This window comes from Drosophila sechellia, chromosome 3R, assembly GCF_004382195.2.
Source record: "Drosophila sechellia strain sech25 chromosome 3R, ASM438219v1, whole genome shotgun sequence".
NCBI classification, from domain to species: domain Eukaryota; kingdom Metazoa; phylum Arthropoda; class Insecta; order Diptera; family Drosophilidae; genus Drosophila; species Drosophila sechellia.
Genome location: NC_045952.1, coordinates 8,794,814 through 8,815,166, shown reverse-complemented (window position 1 = coordinate 8,815,166; position 20,353 = coordinate 8,794,814). Strand labels below are relative to the sequence as shown.

The window sequence follows — 20,353 nt, the reverse complement described above, 5'->3', positions numbered from 1 at the left end:
AAAAAAACTTTTAAGCAAGAATTAAATAGTAACTAGTAACATCCTATATATTTTTAACTATATTTTTATTACAACTATCAGTTACTTAATCCCCATAAGCGTAACAAATTTACGCTAATGTTCGCATAACAGATCTGTAAAATTTTCATGAATAATTTTTCCATCATTTGCATGCCATTTCCATTCTAACAGCAACAACTTTCAATGATCCAAATACTTAGCACAATTTTCTTGGAAAAAATCGCGCGCACTTTTAAAGCCACTAGCTTAGTGGCTACTCGCATTTCGCTTTGTTTTTTCAGCTATTTAGTCAAGCGATTAGTGTCAATTTGTGCAGAGCATAACTTTAAGTACACATATGGTTATGGCCACTGTGGGTTGCTTTCTCGCGCCGGATTGTGTGTCGGCGTGTTTATTCAATTAGCATAAATTTTTTACTTTTTTCGCTATTTGGCAACCCGAAGAGGGGTTACAAACAAAAAAAAAAATGAAGTAGCTTGCCGGAGTAGGAGGATCCGCCGGCGGAGAAGACAGCGATGACATGGACATAATTGCAGGCTATTTATCATGGCCAGTTGAACTGGAGACAACTCACTGAGCAAACTACGCAATCGCAGAGCTGGGATTAACACACCTAGGCCACGTAGCAGATGCCATTGGATCGGGAACACCTGTCCCGCTGGGCCAAGTTCAAGTCGCATCCTCAAGTGCATCCTCACACCCATACCCATACCTATACTCTACCCATCCCCATTTAAATGCAGACAAAGTAATTGCCGAGCACTGGCTGATTAAAATGGATTTATAAATTATGCAGCGGCGCGATTAAAATCGCCTCAACGGTCTCGTCGGCGGCGCTTCCAAAAGATATTTCCTCCAACAGTGCCTTGGGGCCTTATATATATATATGTATGTATATCCCCTTGTTCCTTACGTGCCCGCAGTTTGGCTAATAGAAAGATTTATCACCCCGTCGGCGACTTGCAGGCCAGGCTCGATTTCCAGCTCAGCGATAAAAACCGCCTTCAATTCGCGACCGCGTTACGATTTCAATTTTCATTTCACTTGCAAGGCGGCGCGTCAATTCCTCTGCCCTAGGGCATTATTTATGTACCGCACTGTACTGCGGCTTGTGGACTCTATCTTCGCTTTTCCTTTTAATTTATGGCATTTAAATTGCAATTTCTTGTCGCCGATTGGCGAGAAAGAGTGCTGAAATGGATGGCACTCGCGGCTGCCTTCGATTTTCACACCTTGAAAAAATGTAACGCTTTTTTGGGTTCTTTCTATTAGCATCTTCAAACTGGCCTGGAATCGATTTGGCTTGGATGATGCTGGGCCAGCCCACATGTGATCGCCACCGATTTCCCTGATTTGTGGTCAACGCGAAATCACTTTTCATGGGAAACAAATTTTGTTGAATGGCCGGAGTAACGGGTATGCTGAGATTCCCCGCTGATCTCATAGATTATGTGGAGCACATGGCTCTGCCAGGTGCGAAAACTTAAACGTTTCTCGTGTTTATTTTGTTAGGAATTCCAACAATTGGCATTGAATTGGATATGGATTAGCTGTAGTGATTTATGAAGTATTTATATATTTTTTTTAAGTTTTTAAATATCAGAATATAGAGGAATTGACTTTAATTAATAGCTACAGTTGGGGGATGCTATCAATTTATATTCCCCATAAACCCTGATCGACAAGTTGTTAATTACATATTGCTAATGTTACATTTTACAAACACACTTGCTGTGTGATGTGCATTAAAAAGCCATTAAAATTACGCAAAATGCCCAAGCGAATAGCAAATAAATGCGCATACGTCAGGCGGCAGACAAGGTAAACTATTTGACAATCACGCCCTGAACTCTGGACTCTTAAATGAAAGAAAGTAAATCCCAGTGAATTAATGCATTTATCTTTGGCTATCAATTAAGCGAGAGCGACCGCCCGCCCAGCTATTGATCACGGGCCAATCCGAGGGCATTTATCTTCATTAGACCGCCGAGATGCAAATCAATCTGCCAAATGCCGGCGAAGATTTGAGTTTGGAGGCTGGACCGGCGGTATACGAACGTATGTAAATATCGACGGATCGCTGATGTAATGCCGCAGATAGGCAGACCCAGTGAGTTTTCCTTTTGGCCAACTGTGTGGCAATGGTGTGGAAAGCCTGCCTGCCGGCGGCCTGATAGGCAAATCAACAGGTTGAACGGGGCGCCACTCACTGGACAAACTTGTATCTCAAGCTCAATCTCAATCAAAGCAAAATTGTATCTAACATGGATTGAGAGCGGGCGGCGGGGGGGAAATCCGATTCGGAGGTGAGTTGAATCGAATTCAATTGGATCTAATCAAGGTCCCGTTAGGCCAAAATCCCCAAGATCAGTATCTAATCGGTAGCCGACCAGAGAATTTTCATGCAATTAAAAGGCAGCCTCATGACGGATGCTCCACCTTTCGGCACCTGGATCCCCTCCCGAGATCAGGGCAAACAAAGTGCAGTTGTCGATTATCGGATCAACTGCCTCAATCGACACCCACGGCGCTCGAACTCAAATAGAGAAAATACACTAATACTTTAATTGATCATGCCGTAAGTACATCGAATTCGGTGTTGCAACATAGAAGCTGCCACCCACGGCTACAACGGCAGCTATCTGCGGATGCAAAGATACATTTCTGTAAAGATGAAAGTGTTTAGAACTGATTATGGAAGAATTTTTTTTGGATGCGGGCTGGCGCTGTGACTCGTGCTAGTGTCAAGCAGCGACGTTTCCCGGTGGTTCCCCTTCCCAATGATTAAGTGCAGCGGATTCCCCCCGGATTTGGAGAGCAGCAGTGCAGCCACTTAACAGCGTAATCCGCCGCCGTTTGGATATTACATTTTCAGACTCGTATGTAATATTCTAGAAATGGGAACATTTCCATAAATCTTGTCAACCCAATGATCATTTGGAAATTCGAATAGCTATGGTGTTACCATTATATGGAATGGAATTTATGATGATGGTGAAATATTGAAAAGTTGAATTAATTTGCTCAATTGGTTTTGTTCAGTGTAGATAACTAATTCACCGCTGCAACACATTTATGGCCAGATTGACCGATCACCAAAGTCGTCGCATTCCCAGGCGGCCAAACATAACATACATTACCATCCGTATCCAATCGGCTGGAAGTGGGTGCGCGCTAATTTGGCACTCGGCAACAATTCGAGTCCGCGAGTCCAGCGGCGACATTTCCCATAGATCACCGCTGTCTGTGGACCTCACCCCGAGAGATCTCTTGGTCTGGAGGTCTCGAGATCGCGTGGGAGTGGGAGTGGAAGTGAGGTGGCGGTAGTCGGGCGGACTGTCACGGACTGTCAGAGACGTTGCAAAGGTAATTAGCATGGCACCCCACAATACGAACCCCGGTGACATTTGTCAACAATCTGTCAAAATAAAATGCAACAAAGGCCGCGGCGACGGTCATAAATTTAATGCACTGGCTATTGGCCGGGTTTGAGCAATTTTTATGGCCGATATGCGATATCACCACTCGGTTAGTGGAATGGTCAATTAGGCGGGCACGATTCCAGTGGGCGAGATGGGAGCCGAACAAAGCAAAGGCCAGTAGCTCCGCGTATTACTTACATTGTTGAATGCTAATGGAACTGGCCTTTGCCAGCCTCCGAAATTATCATTCATAAATGCACGAACTGAGGCTTATAAATGGGTCAATCAAGTGAAGTAATCGAGACGCGAGGAAGAAAGCCAGAACAAGACCAGAAAATATAAAACTGAAAGAAAAAGAGACAACAGAAAACTGTTGAACAAGTTAACAAGTTGTTGGGCCCCCAGGCAGTGGAGCACTTTCAATTGTCGGGGGCCCAGCAAATTGGACGTTTAAAATTTATTGTCGCTGCCTCTGTGAGCCCAGGCTGACTGCCCACGTGGGTGGTCATTTTCATTTTCCCTTTTTGGAAAGCCCATCGATGTCAGGGGACTCGAGTTACTGGGTCACTGGAGCCCGCCTCATTATGCAACTGCAACTGCATTGGCCATTAAATCCGGTCATAAAATCAAGCATCCATCCTCCACTTCAATTACCCGGCAAAAGAAGAAGCCACTCATCCGTGATCTCCTCCGCAGATCTTCTGTTTGCCCGCTGTAAATAAAGCGGCATACCATGGAGATATCCGTCCTCCGGCGGCTGTTTGGCAAATTAGCAAGCTCGTTAAGAAGCCACTGAGGCTGCTGGCCAGTCGGTTCTTCTATTGGCCAAAAAAAATGCCATTGAAAACAAACAGATTGCAGCTCTTAAAACTTCTCAATGCACTTTAGTGGCGCTCATAAAATTGACCTGCTACGGAAGCGATTTCTTGCTGTCTGGGGAAAGTGTTTGATCTTCCACGAAAGTGGACTCATAAAGCCGTTCGATCCGTTGATGATCGGCGGGGCAATCAAATTGGTTAATTATTAGCTCGGCTATGAATGGGCCGCAATGTGAGAGCGAAAACGAATGAAATGCAAAAGAATTTCCACCTATGCGGAAGCACTTTCCGCAGGAATTCTGCGCTGAATGTGATGTCGTTCTGGGAGAGCAGGAGAATTTCGAGTTGGGGCCAGTTCAGGCAGCTCAATCAGCTGCCCATTCAACCAGACAAACTTCCTCATTGCCCTGGATAATCCAGCGTGCAGTCATAGATACTAATTGAAACTCATTGTTCACTTTTGACGCCCATCAATTGGCCGGCGAAGTGACTGCGATGACGCGGCTGCCCTCGTCGACCGGCCCAAACAATTGACACTTTTCCAATTGCACCTTTGCACACATGGCCGTAATAGGGGAGGTGGAGGAAAATGAGAAAATCATGTGGCGGGGTGGGGCATTGGGGGCGGCAGATGCCAGGGGAACCCGCACACCTTGCACTCATGCCGCCGGCGTCAATTAGTTTAAATAATGCGTGTATACACAGCAAACGGATTCGAGTCATTGGCCCACACTCACGGAAAAACAGGGGTCTATTCAATGATATTCAATGCTAAAACAAAAGATGAATAAGAATACAAGCTAACAGGATATGATCGATAAATATTAAATTAAGACTATTTCTGTAGCAGCCTTCTGAACTTCGTTTAGTTTGAAGTAATAATAATAATAATTCCCAATTTTTTCGAGTGCATGCTCAGACCTTCTCTCAGACAAACTCCACCCCTTCCAGCCACCAGACACCAGCCCCATCCCCGTGCCCCTGAAACCCCCAGCATGGTCATTAGAATTTTGTATACACTGCACAACATCAGAACGCACTGGGACTCGGTGTGTGTGTCATCACCTCAATTGGGTTCACTTCCTACTTGCAAGATGCAGACACGAGCACTGATCACAGAATGTATCTGCAAGATGCGCGGCCAGCATTAGCCGCTATTCGCTTTTCACTTCTCCAACGGAAGTCATTTTCAAGTTGAATTTTTCGTTGCTTTTTTGTTTGAGACACAAACGGGTCTCTGAAGCCGCGTTTTATCTACGCAAATTGCACACGCACTTAACCCGCTTCCAGTAGCTAAAATAGCTAATATGGAGCGGGATCCAAGGCACGCGGGTCTCCAGACCGACGACCGCCTTCCACATTTACTGCCGTCCATAGTCGCGCATATTAAATAGAAATGGGGGAAAAAGGGGGGACTGCTGCACGCTTTTTGCATGCAAAAATGTGTTCAGCTCCCCGAAAATTGCTTGGCCGGGCATATTAGTGCCTCAATTTGTCGATTGGCTCTGTAAACTTGAGCTATTAAGTGCGAACATATTCGAGGAGAAGGTGTATCCAATCCCAGCCAATCCAACCCAATCCGATCCCCAGGAGAGACGGCTTTCGTTTAAACCGGATTCATAACGAGCAAACGCCTCCTGCAAATTGAAATTTTGTTATTTTGAGCGCGTGTGCGGTTGTTGTGGGTCTGAAACGATCATTAATATGTCATTTACAAGTCGGCAAATTGTCGCTAGCAAATTGTTTTCAGCAATAATTTTGTTGGGCAAGGAAGTTCAGACCGATCAATGACTCACTTCAAAGATTTACCACTTGATTACAGGAAATCAAACTATAATTTCCCAAGCCCATCCGTAAATTTCGCTTTCAATCAATATCACTCAACACCCATAAAGAAAGGCAGAACTTTCGCTTTTTCCAACCCAAATGTTTGGCTTGAGTAAACAACAATTTCTCAAATCTTTTGGAAATCTTTCGCTGTGTGTAAGTGCCAGATATTTTGAAGGTGTAACTGCAGTTTGCTCAAATAATTCTCGGAACTCCTTGATGCCCAACACTTTCTTATCAACTTCTATCGGTGCGCTCACTTTTACTTTACTCGACTTTAGATTTACGATACCACTGGCAATTGGCAATTAGAGTGCAATTAATTTATAATCCCCGGGGGCACTACTAGAGACCTACTTAGTCGCAGAGTAGGTGACACACTTAGGTCGAAACATTTATGGGGCAATTGCACAGATAACATACTTAAGCTTTCAGATATGATATTTACGATTGTTGAACTTCGTGGTGGGGGAATATCTTTTCTTGGCGCCCGAAGAATTTTCCCGAGATACAAATATATATATTGCGATTGACTCCAACTTTAGGTGTTGAGCAATGAGGCAAATTATCTGCGCTATCGGTGAGCAATTTCGGTTCAAATTAATCACTTGATTTGCACGAAATCCGGTTGGCTAAAAAGGCTTCGAGTTGCAGGGGAAAATCGTGTAAAAAAGTGCATTTGCATCGCCAACGCAAAGTGCATTAATAAATTGATCCAGTTTCAGCTTTTGGGGTTTTTCCTGTTTTATTGCAACTTGTAGGTGGCCGTGTTTTGACTGTTTACCACTTGTTCATGGGCCTCTGTGAAGTTGACCGCTTTTTGGATACCCATCCGATTTCGTGCCAACCCAAATTTTTCCAACTCCGCGAAATGCATGTATGCGCCCACAGATTTACGACTCAAATGACCATGAACGTGTCGGTATGGAAATGTCTATATAGACGAGTACGTATCCGGTTAAATTATCGCTCTGCTATGCGAACGAGCGAAATGCAAGGAAACTCTACTAAAAGTGAAGAGAACATATGACTGTATGCAAAGTTTTAGAAAGTCTTGCAAATATAATGCATTGAAAAGAATATGCATTTGAATATTTGGTCTAGAAAACTAATTCACTAAATAGACCTAAAAACAAAGTTGTAAATATAAATTAGACTAGTATTCCACAAGAGCCTATTAATGTTTCAAGAAACATATAAATATGTTTCCAATTACTATTAAAATTGATTAAAAAAGTAACTACATTGACCCCATGGCTTAATGTTAAATGCGAGTTATATTATCATATTACTCATACGCCCCATTTTCCCTTGCAGCCTTCGATGTTAATTCATTGCCAAAAATATGGTTATGTTTCGAGTGGTTTTCTGTGCCATCGGGCACCGCTGGAATATCAGCTGGTTGGACCTGAATGTGAATCGACCTGGGTGAAAATGAATTGACCGTAAAAATGATTGTAAAACAACGCCAATAACCACGGCAGCAACAGCTGCCGAGAACTGCGTGCAAAATGTCATTAATCATTGTAATTTATATAGCGGACCAGCTTCATAAACCATCGACGACTTCGGGGGCCGTTTTACAAAATGTTTTCGGTCTTACGAATTTACGCATAATTTAACAATATTGTCAATGCAGGCGGGGTAGAGGTAATGTCTTTTTGTGCTTTTGACCAACTTATCTGGCCTAGACCTTTTTATGTAACCGCCAAGTGGAGAGGGGTGGAGACCAAAGACCAAAACGAAACAGTTCATTGCCACCTGGCTAAAAATATAGCCGAAAAGTCGAGCGGCTGCCGGAAAAACATTTGCCGAGGAAGAGCTCCTCCATCCAAAAGTTTAGCCCACGCCGCTTTCGCTGGCAAATCCATTTGACATATTGCGTCGTCCGCTCGCCCATTTGCCGTCCCTCTTTGGTTGCCCAGAGAACTCTGCGACATAATCTTATCTAAAACAAAACACTTTCGCGGTATTTTCAAGTCCTCATGCTGCCCGGCGCATAAATCAGCACCACTACCGGCACCACCAGCACCACCAGCACCACTGACACCACCGGTGCCACTGCTGCCACTGCTGACTGATGATGAGCCACATCGCTGACAATAGCTTGTCAAGTGTTGTCTCCTCATCTGCCCGCCACCCACTCACTTACACGCAGATATATACACCGAAAATCGGAAAATCTCCAAATACTTTTCATAAAGCGGCAGATGGAAAAGTCCACGGGAAATATATGTATTTGTTTTATATGCAGCAGATAGGTATAAGTTTGTACTTTTTATTATGATTAAAAGTGTAATATAAAAACATTTAAAAACATCCCATATTTGCTTAAGTGCCTTTATAAATTATTAAGATTTATCGATGATGATCTAAGCTATATCTTTACATATTATACTTCTTCGTATACTAATTAATATACTTTATCTTGGCTGCAAATTTTATGTTAGGCCAAATAATTTCCCCATTTCAGTTCTCAGTAGTGTATTTAATATTCGGTTAGGCTTTCCCAAAATATGCACTTCCATTCCGTTTCCTCTCCTAATTTGTCCAATCTGAAAATTCCAACAATAAATTTTTGGCCGCCGTCTAGCCGAGTGAGATCGCTCAGTAGATTGCTTTGGATCCGTGACGTAGCCAGGGGCGAAATGTTTGTGTAAAATTAATTTATCGTATTATGTGCCGAAAGTGATATAATAGTCCGGCCATTTGGTATACTTAAGAATTAACTGTGTTGAAATTTCCTTTTTTCTTTTCATGCCCGATTGCCGTGCCGAATCTATTTATCATGATCTCGGGGGATTCAAATTGATGCAATTATCTAAATTTACATAAAAAATTCTAGGCTGGCCATACAAAAAAAAACTCTTAAAAGTTGGAAACCGATCTTTAATTGAGAAATTCGTTATGGATGGGTAAGCAATTTTAACGAGTTCACTTTCCCACAAAAAGAGCGCGTCAAAGACATCGTTTGTTGATTTTTTTTACGCACTAAACATGGGACAATGACTTTGTGTGTCAAGTCTAGAACGCCCCACAGAGCTAAAGGCTTGCACGAAAAAAATTCAAAAAATATATAATAATATAGAAGATTTTTTATTTATAAAGACAATTAACACGCTGGAGTCAAGAGGCAAGTGACAGTGAAAGTAACTGCAGTTGGATCGATGCAATGTTGGCCAAACTGTCGGAGCAACTTCATCAACTTCACCGACCGAAAGACGTGCCGTAAATTAAGTTATCAAAAGAGATGCTGTCGGAAGCTTTTAGCATCCACCGACTCCAGTTGTGTCTTCTGGGATCTCGGTATGACTTGGGCTTCACTCAACTTCACACCTCGGTCCACGCACTAAATCAGTCGCATAATTGCCGCCTGGCCGCCGGGCCAAGTACTCTCCATATATCATCTTGAAAATATGGTATGCACGCCCCCCGTGCAAAGGTTTTTTTTTCACCGAACCCCGGACTTGGACTTGGACCTGGACTCGGACTCGGTTGAGTTCAGGCTCGGACACCGTTATCCGCTGCTGCAATTTGTGAGCAGCAACTGCAACTGGCGTTGAGCTTCACTTGACTTTTGGAGGTCAACTGGTTGATGAGCCCCGCGAGGTGCCGCTGAGGTTGCCAGCTGACAGAGTGGAAAATGCACAATATTTGACACTTTTCATTTTGTTTGGACAGCTTTAATTCGAAGCAGTTGCCACTGCCTGATGGCTTAGCGTTTTCCAGCGATTAATAATAATTTTTAAATATTATATTAAAAGTATATTAAAAGATATTATTCTTCTTGCAGCTTCATTCCCTATACTTTTCAGTCAACATAAGAATTAATCATTAGACGTTATTTTAAAGATACATATTGCTGTATGTTCATGGTGTCACCATCATACAATATCAAGTGCGAAAGAAGTTTATTCTGGGCGATAAAGCTTTACTACTTCAACCGAAGTTCAGCACCATATCCGGAGACGTGATTTTCGGAGCACTTTGTACAATTTACAGCCCATAAAAGACTCACTCAGTCACTAATAAACACAAATTGCTTGGTTAGTTGCCACTGATTTGGCTTGTGAAAGTCCCAAGTTCGAGGGTGAGAGCACCCACAACGACTAGAGGAGAAACCTCGCAGCATTTCCCCATGCTGCTTGACCATAAAAATCATTCCCAACCCTAACATCTCTGAAAAGCTCCCAAAGACGGCAATTTCAATCTTATCGCACTCCACTCGCAATATCGCCGCCTGATCAAAATCAAATTAACACCTGAGGCAGGTACCGGCAGATATGTAAAGTACAAGCGCGGTGGTGAATTAAAAAAATTTGTACCCCGGCGAAACAAAATCCCCGCTATCTATGCGGCATCTTGGAAGCTCACGATGATGTTCCTCAATGGCGATGATGCCTTCGCTCCGATAAGCGGAAAACCGGAATCGGGTTGTACAACAAGTTTTTCGGTTGGTTTATCAGTGCTGCAAATTGCTGGCCAACTGGAGGGAAGTCAATGAAAATGAAGCTGTAAATTAATTCGACTGGCGGCCCAAAAGTTATGCAAATGCTGCGTACCAAAGGCGCTGATCTCATGATCATCTTCATCAGACTAAAAACTGACTCACTTCCCACAGGGAGCCCGGCTAATCAGGGCGAGCGGTTAATTAAGGCAAGATTTATGCCCTTAGCCCACTAAAGAATTTATATGCCAAATAATACAGAGCCGGGGGCCACAGGCATTGCCAAATCAAGTGTCTAACTTAATGATGCTCAACATAAACAGACGAGAGGCGCGGAAAATACGATTTCTTTGGCGGATCTCAGTGCGTGTTACGCAGCTTTTATGAGAACTTTCAACTTGTAGGCGCTCCACATATGTGGGTGGGGCACATCGACTACGATCGGATGTGTTTACACATATACATCCCTCGGCTGACGAGTGTGGGCTTGTATTATTTCTGATATTTTAAATTTTCATATGGAAATTGGTGGAATGGGTGGTTCGAACTTCGAAACAAAAAACCAAACAAAGGAACCCCCAAAGAAATTGAACATAAAACATATTCAAACCGAAATAAAAGATGAGTAATGGGGAGGGTGGGAGGTTGGGTGGCGTCCACTTTGAAGTTCATCAAATAAAAGATCTTTAGCAACCAAATCTGGAGAAGATGGAAACTAATCTATTGGTTAGCACCTCCCAATTTAGAAGACCAAATTTGTTAGCTATCTAGAAGTGAAGTGCAAACTATATTGTTCTTCTAAATCAGAACATCATATATTATTAAAATCATATGTACTTAAGTAATGAATTCGTCACCTAACGAATTCTTAATTCAAGTAATAATTCACGTGGCTTTTCTACTTACTGAATTCACTATTCTCGTCCTGGGTTCCGTTGACAACGCCATCCCTTAAGATCTGAAGGATGCGATTTTTGATGTACAGCTGGATCTTGCGCGAAGTCCACGCCAAGTGGGACTGTGGCACCGTGGAGCGTTCGTTACGGTCCAGATTGCTGATGGGCGTGTTACTGCTACTGCTATTTATGTTAAGACTACTTCTAGGGTTGCTCAGTCTTTTCGATTTCGAACCAATGAAATTATTGTCAGCGGGCGACATTGGCTGCTGCTGCTGTTGCTGGTGATGATGATGGTGCTTCTTCTGCTGCTGCTGATTCTGGTGACGAATGCTGCGTTCGGTACGCGACAGGACCGCCAGATGCTCGCTCGGCATCGCTGAGATGACGAATCCCAGCGGCTCCTCCAGCTGATCGGAATCCTCCGCCTGGGATGGGTATTGGGATTGGATGTGGGTTTGAGTTTGGGTTTGCGTTGTGCTTGTTATGGCAGTTGGATGCGCGCTTAAGCTCTGATTAAATTCAGCATTAATACTTTGATTTGTGGGTTGATTTACACTACGTTCACTCACTGCGCTCGGCACTAAACTACTACGACTATGATCACTTTGTAGATAACTATTACTAAACAGATTACTATTGTTCGTGCTGTTGTATTTTGATCTGGATGTGGATGAGTATGTGGATCCGGATGAGTCTGTCAGGTTGTTGTCCATGGCCATAAGGGGCATCGCAGATACAAGGCCCCGCCAGGCGATTATGAACGAGAGGAGGGCGCCCAGCAGCGCCAGGGCCCTCCAGTCCAAGCGCAGGTTTCTTCGCATCAAAGATCACCACTTTGGTTCACAGGGGTTTCTCGAGCCCGGTTCGGAATCTGAGTCCGAATGTTTATAATTTCTGTATAAATCGCTGTGTAGTCTCACAGTTGTTTATAGATTGTTTGCCAGTTTATTGGGCGTGCGCCACGCCCTCGGGTGTCGTTGAAACATATGTACGCCCCGTTTTCATATATCTTTTCTTACTTTCGTTTCGATTACGTTTTTTCTTTTCTTTTCACTGACTTGGCTTCGCTTTGCAAGTATCTCTCTCTCTCTCTCTCTGTGAGCCCGTTTAAATTTTCGTTAAAATCTTTTCGCCTCTTTCCTGGCAGGAAATTAGGTTATCATATCGTAGACTTGTTCAACACTTTTCAATTGCTGCTGTTGCTGTTGCGGATCTTCATCTTCGTCTTCCCCGCTGATAATGCATCTTATCAACGCCAATGACTTTCTTGTCATGTCAGAAATTCCCGCGGTTTAGTCGGGGAGCGAGGAATGAAGCAATCTCAGCTTGTTTATGCGGCCCAACTTCGGTTGGCTAACATAGTTGACGAGCTGCAACGAAAAAAATGTTGTAGTAACATTATGATTATGATTGACAGAGTATAAGTCATTAACTAATAGATTATCTTCATCGTAAACTATCTCAACACGTGACACTCACTGGCTCAGCCTTAAATTTATGGCCTTCGAGAATTGGCTTTGAAAATTCCACAGCAAGCATTTGCAACACAAATTTGGATGAAGCCAAATTGTACATAAATTCTTCAGCTAAGCGCTTTTAACGCAATTTTTGACATTTTAATTAGCGTTCGCCTATATAAAAGGAACAACGACAAAGTGGCACAGTTTAATTTTAGCCAACGGTCTATCAACGGGCCAAAGATACAATTGTATCTATATGGGCGACAAGTGATCGGCAAGAGGTTACATAAAAACTGCCCAAAGGGAGCAGTTACGCAAAGGAAAAACTCGGTGAAAACATCGAAAATGACTTTCCCAAACGAAGAGAGAGTGAGAGGGAAAGCCACTTCAAGAGTGGCGGACAGGCAAATTGTTTAAAAATAAAATGGGCAACAAAAACAATTCGCTCAGAAAACTGTGTCGAATTTGAAAATAATCACGCACTAACTTCGCCGGCAAATAGTATCCGTGTATCTGTGCATCTACGTATCTATGAGAAACGCGCAGGGCGACGCGGCGGCTGAGTGACGTTGCCGCTGCACTTCCACTCGACTTCTGTCTTTTTGGCACGTGTTCAGCCAGGCATGCCTACGCAGCGGCATTTTTTATGCAACATTTAAGTGCACCCCGTTTTAATTACCATAAACAACAAAAACAGCAGGAAGAGCAGCAACAACCAATTGGCGACACCAGAGGCAACACAAAATTCTGTCCCATCAACATGTTAATTGCTTTTGCGTCCTTCTGTCCAAACTGCCAGCAATGTTATGCAATGCGTTGACTTTGAGATGAGTTTTCTTATATTCGCTTTGAAAAACCTAAACCATTCCAAACAGTTATGGAGCCCTCCAGATCGTAAAGTCGGACATTTGCATGCCAGCTGAGCTATAAAGTTATAAAAACAAGAGGCCAACGCAATCCGATGAATCAGAGAAATCCAATATTATATGTGTAATATAAAAATCAGCAAAATTCTTCAGGTTTTCATCATCCTTCAGCAGATAAAGAAATGAATTTAAACCTTTGCCATCGCCGGTTTAATGCCTTTCACCCAAATACGACGCTGCATTAAAAGAATACGTGCCACAACAGGCGAAATGTGTGCCAAGCCAGCCGCAAGGTGTCGGTCTCAAGGTGTTGTTTATGTTTTTTTTTTTTTCAGAAGTAGAATTTATGAGGAATTCTGTAAGGGCAACAAAAGTTCCAGCCTCAACGACCACAAAATCACCGGCAAGACAAAAAAGATAAAAACCCCCCCAAAAATGGGAAGCGTGTCTTGACACATGCCGAAAGTTATAAAAATAGCGAGGGAAAAATAAATACCAAATATGTAGATGGAGTATACAAATAACACCTATGATTCGTACGGCCATCTGTCATTTATAAGCCTCCACAATTCAACAAATTATGAGGGCAATAAAAAAATAATGAAATCTTTTGTGGTTTCTGCCCGGTGAGCTTAACTCACCAAAAGGGACATAATAAGTAAATATATACATATAAAATCAAACGCAATATCAAATCAAAGTCTAAATTGACTTGAATATCGCTTAACCCAAATTAAAGTGGAAATCTTCGGTGGCAGTCGCCTAATCAAATTTTAAAAAAATCCGCAACAACCAAAGTCAAAAAACTCAAAGAAACTGTGTATGGCAATGAATGAGCAGAGTCGTCTGGCGGTGTCTTTGGTCAGCGAATGAATTAATTTTATAATAAAATGATCTTAAATGCGCACAATGGGAGTAATAGAGGTATTTGCGAGTAAAAAATGGACACAAAAAAAAAATGTCTTTTTAAAACATTATTGTTGAGCTTAATTATTCCAAATATTTTAATATGCGGTATAAATTAATATACCAAGAAATCTCGAAAAACCTTTTTTAAACCATCCCATTGTTCATGCGAATAGCATCTGGACTGATGAATAAGACATAGATATAGTTATAGTCTGTGCATCTTTCCAGCTTGACAACAAGTCACCAAAGTCGAAGAGCAAAAGGTCCAGTAAAATATTTAAATTAGTGCCTCCAACTGTGGGTTTCCATATCATGGTTTTGGGTAGCCACTGAAATCGGAGCTGAGTCTAGTCATCGATCTGAAATGGCAGTCGCTCCACAAACTGATTAGCAAATTTGAAATGTTTTGTTTTTTTGGCTTACTGCCCCTTATGCGTTTGAAATGCGTTTGACATTTGCGCTAGCCGCTGTTTTAATGGCGGCGCTGACAGATGGGCTTTGTGGCATTTGGAAAGTATTCGGCGGATCGCCTGGATGGCAATAAATCTAAGCCGAGCTGCGCAACTGAATTAGTTCATGTCAGACGCTTGGCTACCCCAATATAAAGACAAAGGCGAGAAACGCTCTTTGGACATTTATTACAAGCTACAATGTCGGACATATGTAAATTTTTTAGACCATTTTATGGTTTTGGCTAATATGCAAATGATTTTGCCCGGTCAGAAAAATTTTAAATAATTTATAGTAACAGGTGAATAATAATTGAAATAGGCTAATAAAATAAATACGAGATGAAATTAGCATAAAGTTTATGTTTTATGTGTATTGAATATAAGATAACCGGTTGAAGCATTTAGAAGTGAAGGTTTCCTGTTTTTAATTATATATATTCGTATTTTGGCAATTTTAATATATTTCATTTTATTTGTCTTCAGATTTATTTGTTTGTTTTCAGAAGCGAAGCTAATTCCTGATATTTATTGCGCGAGTCCATTACCCAGAAAACCCTTTAGCAATGTCGTATCTCATTCTTCTTGCGGTTGGCAGTAACAAACAGTGCCAAAACCACAAATTCCCAGACTCTTCACTTACATGTGCAATTTATTCATGGCTTGTGGTTATGGTTTTTGCCCAACTTTAGTTTGGGCAATAAAATAAATTAGGCCCACAAGTAGACGAAACAATGTTGTGCGCTGCAACAACACTTTAAGTTAATTATTTTGCCCACTATTAAAAAAAGTATTTCAATGCCACGTTAAAAGCGAAAAGAATTCAAGAAATGTGCAAAGATATATGGGCTTAACAATGAAATTTTAGTTCACGAGAAGATAAATTTGTATTTATTTTCCCCGTTAAGTGTCTGACGTTCATTGTCGTGTTGACACTTGTCACAAGATTGAACGAGAATAAATATACATATAGTACTTGTTTCCATACGTTTGTACATTCGTGTATTAGTTTGTATTATGGAATGCTTAGCGAAAGATTGATGTGCGATGGCATTCCCTGACAACTGCCTTATAGATGTTATCCACCAGAATGCAAACAAGCCGATGCATTTCGATGAAGATTATTGTCGCTGATGTGGTTCTCTTTGGATCCCATGCCCCCGACCCACGACCCAACTCCCGTGTTTACAAAACAATTAATTTTCTTTGGAAAAACAAGAAAAGCGTCGAACGGGGGAAATGAAAAAGATACCGAAACATAACTCAGGCAGCCAGCCAAATGCACTAATCGATGTGCACTTCATTCGTATGGAAACGGGCATAAGATACTTGAAGGCATCACTGTTAGATACTTGCCAACAATCGGCGGGGAAAGCACTGCCGCCAGGGAAAAGTAGAAAAGAAAAGTACGGTGGAACCCTGAGCGCTCAAAGGCAGCGCTTTTGTGTAATCGATTTGAACCGGAAGCAATTGGGTTGCCGCAGTCTCAGCGGCAGCGGGAAAAATCCTCTCAAGATGCTGCTATTTTAAATATTTAGTGCACGAGACAGGCGAGGGCACAATCACAGATACACGCACACACGCCGCACAGCAATTCCTCGATTCAATCACATGCGGCGATGCTAACAACAAAGCAAATATCGGTCGCCAGATATATTGACACCATATAGAAAATAAAATGAGAAAGTTACTTCTAGAGATAATCTACATATAATAGGAAGCACACATGGACAAACACAACAAGAAGTGCTTAAAGGAGTTCCTTAAAAAAATTGTTAACAAATCATTTTTCCGTCTTCAAATTGTTAAAATTTTTTGCTTAATTATAAGTTTATTAATATTCTTTTTAAAAAGCGGAAGTATCCTAGGAATTTAAGTCGGTTTCTGTCACCTTCGCACCGATGTATCTCACTTAAAATGTATCTCTTGCCTGCACCAACACACTGCCCACTGACACACTCATCTCCCACACAATTTCGCACATTTATTGTAGTCTAATTAAAAGTCACGCACTTTACGTGCGAAAATTAAAAGGAAAACCGTCGTTTTAAAATAAAACCAACCGAAAACGACGAAATCAAAGACAACGCGACGTATTAGTAATGTGACAAACAGACAGCCAACAAAACAACAATTGCGTCTAGGATATTTTTAAAATGCGTTAAACAACCCAAAAAAAAAAAAAAATATATATATAAAAGAAGGAAAACCGCCAAAAAAGAGAAACAACAACAAGAACAACAACCTGAGTAAAATACGCGACGATTTTCTCGTTTTCATTTTGACTTTTTGTTGCTCGCTTTTTAACTGAGCGGTGTACCTAAAGCTGTTGCCATGTGCGATCGTGTGTGTGCGTCTCTAAATGTATGTCGCACATTATGTGGTCTAGTGTTCACGCTTCATTAAAACAAACGCTTCATTTTTTACTGAGTTTCCCGCATTTTCCGCCTTCTTTCGCCGACTTCGGTTGACTTTATATTCCGAGTGTTATGCGCCACTTTTGGCCAAAAAGGAAAACAAACCGCAAAACTATTTACGCACGGCCGTAAAACTTTTTTCTTTTGCATGCGATAAGCTTTATCTACGAATTATGATCGTTGTGTTTCAAACTTTGCCTCCACTGCCCATCAATCAGGCACAATTTGTAAATGTGTCACAGGCCCAAGCGAAACGTTACCCAACTCGCGCGTTTCAGAACTTAACCTGATAATTGGCTGGCTTTATGACATCTGAAGTCCGAGGCAAACACGCCAATGAAAACATAAATTCCACACTCAACTCTTTTTACTATCAAAAAATAAATTTCCTTTTCAATTAATTCGGGACTGCCCATGCAATTTAATCACTTCGATTGGTTTTTCTGCACAAACTCATGTCCCAATGTCTAAATTTTACGGTGGGCATTTCAATTATTCAATTGTTGACGTAGCCAGAAAACGTTTCGTAAGCGGTACTAAACAATTAGCCAATTATTTTCCTTGCCCTTGGGGGATATTTGTTTTTTAGTTGATGAAATTGTGACGTGAGAACTTTAACGGCAAAGGAAATACAATTTGAAAGGCACGATTCAATTATGTTTAATAAATGTATGAGCTTTATTGCTTATTTTTGGTAATTAAAAAGTTATGCAACTAGAATTAGAAGATAATATTACTAGTATTAACTTTATTATAATATTAACCCTTTTAGCAAAAACAATTGTAAACCAATTGAAAATATATGCTAGGTAAGTAAAAGGAGATAAACAAAATTTTAAATATTTTCCCTACACCCCAAATGAGTTTGAAAAATGCCACGAAAAAATCTCAAAATACCAAATAGTTAATAGCTTCTATAAATAATGGCACTGATTTGAGTTAAGCACTCTTCGCTGCCATTAATTTTGAAGGATATCACCCGCTAGTCCACACAGCCGAAATTCATTCAGTTGATTCTTTATCGCGATCCCCATATTTCGCAGTTTGTCTGTCGCTCGGCTGTCCAAACTGTGATCCGGCATGTGATTAGCAGTTGTTGAACCCGACGCACACACTAGCGTGCGGCAATAACGCAAATTCGCACCCAGATACAGAGTACAGATACAGATACGCAGCGCAAATCAGCCGCAGGAAGAGCAAGAACAACAAGCCAGCTTAGATAATAGCGCACAAATGTTAGATAATAGTCAGCGCCGCCAATTTATAGGACACAAAGTGCACGCGCGGAGTGAGCAGAAAAAAAAGTTTATAGCGAAAAAGTTGGCGAAATGAGATTAAAAGCGCCTGCGTGCGTTTGCAAATAGAGATACGCACAATTCGCAGATACACAGTTACGCAGATACAGATACATTTGAAGACGGCGATAAAGATTCGCAAATGTATATGCGTTTTGCAAATAAAATAAAACTATAAATAATCCCAAAGATCGTGTGATTAAATTTATAAGAATTTCGAGTGGGTTCTCCTAAGGTCGTTTGCTTTCACCGGTTGGCAAAAAAAAACAACATTTTGCTACATTTTGTTTGTTTTACCTATTGTTTATTTGGGGCAGATAAATGCGGAAAAGTACTTGGCGAAACTCGGCTGCAAATCAAATTTAATTTGTTTATAGTTAAATGCAATCAGATAACGTTTTAGGTGAATATCATTTTGCACAGGTGTTGATCAATCAAATCGAATATGAACTAAATTATTTCAATTAGCATGCCACTAATATAAAATAGGTTTTTGCTATTTGTTTGTTGAAATCAATTTATTTCGTATTTATACATTTGGCCATTTAATTACTGTCCCTCGTGGGTCATTTAAATACACTTATTAATCGGCACGCTGCCAAGTGAAAAATGATTTTAATTTATTTAGAAAGTTACCAAACAAATTGCCACAGTTCTAAATATTTTTAATATTTTATCTTTGCGCGACTTAAGAACACTGAAACTATTTATGAACTTAAGCATTTCAAAACATCAAATCTAATAATACAGAAAAACATATATTTTATTCCGTTCGACAAACTTTAAACTTTCATTAAGAAAGTCCAAAGACCGAAAGAAAAGAGCGAAAACAAAGAGCGAAATCCAAAGAAATATTTTGCAACATTCGAACAAATGCTTGGGAGGAACAACAAACTTACTAAAAAAAAGGAACTTATGTAACAGCGTTGAAACAGAAAATTACGCACCTTGTTTTTATGTTTGTTTGCTTTTTTCAGTTTTACGATTCTTTTTTTGGACGCGTTGTATTCTTCGTTGATTTTCAGAGAGTTGCACTTTGCACACTTTAAAACTTACGGCAACAACAATTCAACATTTTCATAATTTTTTTCTGATATTCCTTTTTCAAACACAGCACAAATCATATATATATATATTTTTATATATTTTCCGATCTTCGAATTGCTCGCATTTAAACCATTTTTTTTTTTGCGGGGTTTTCAAATTGTAACGACTCTCTAGGATTGCGAAACGAATATTCGTGTTTCAAATTTCCTATCCGCCGAGATTATTGTTTCGATCTCCTTTGCAAACGATTGCACACAAAACCGGAACATCGACTACGCCAAAACGGAGCGATTACGGACGCGATCACGATGATGGGGTTACGATTAGAGATGGTTAGGATGTGCCAGATGGATCGGATCGGATCGAATGGTTGGTCTGAAAAATTCGAAAACGCTGCGGATGCGGATAAGCGGAATTCGAGTGCTACTGCGACTGCGGACGCTCCGCTCACTGTGTGTTCTCCAAGCGTGCTAGTC

At 41.2% G+C, this 20,353-nt stretch overlaps 1 protein-coding gene across 3 annotated transcripts in view; it reads right to left on the bottom strand.

Moving 5' to 3' along the window:
• LOC6619037 (serine-rich adhesin for platelets) overlaps positions 1 to 20,353 on the bottom strand; it is a 42,235-nt gene extending 21,882 nt beyond the window's left edge. For 2 of the 3 annotated variants that reach the window (XM_032721442.1, XM_032721443.1), the window contains exons 1-2: positions 19,778 to 20,353; positions 11,442 to 12,804 (exon numbers count right to left, since the gene is read on the bottom strand). In XM_032721442.1, coding sequence (XP_032577333.1) covers positions 11,442 to 12,255 — 814 coding nt within the window. In that variant the 5' untranslated portion in view covers positions 12,256 to 12,804; positions 19,778 to 20,353. The remainder of the gene's footprint in view (positions 1 to 11,441; positions 12,805 to 19,777) is intronic. The other variant, XM_032721444.1, reaches the window with a different exon arrangement.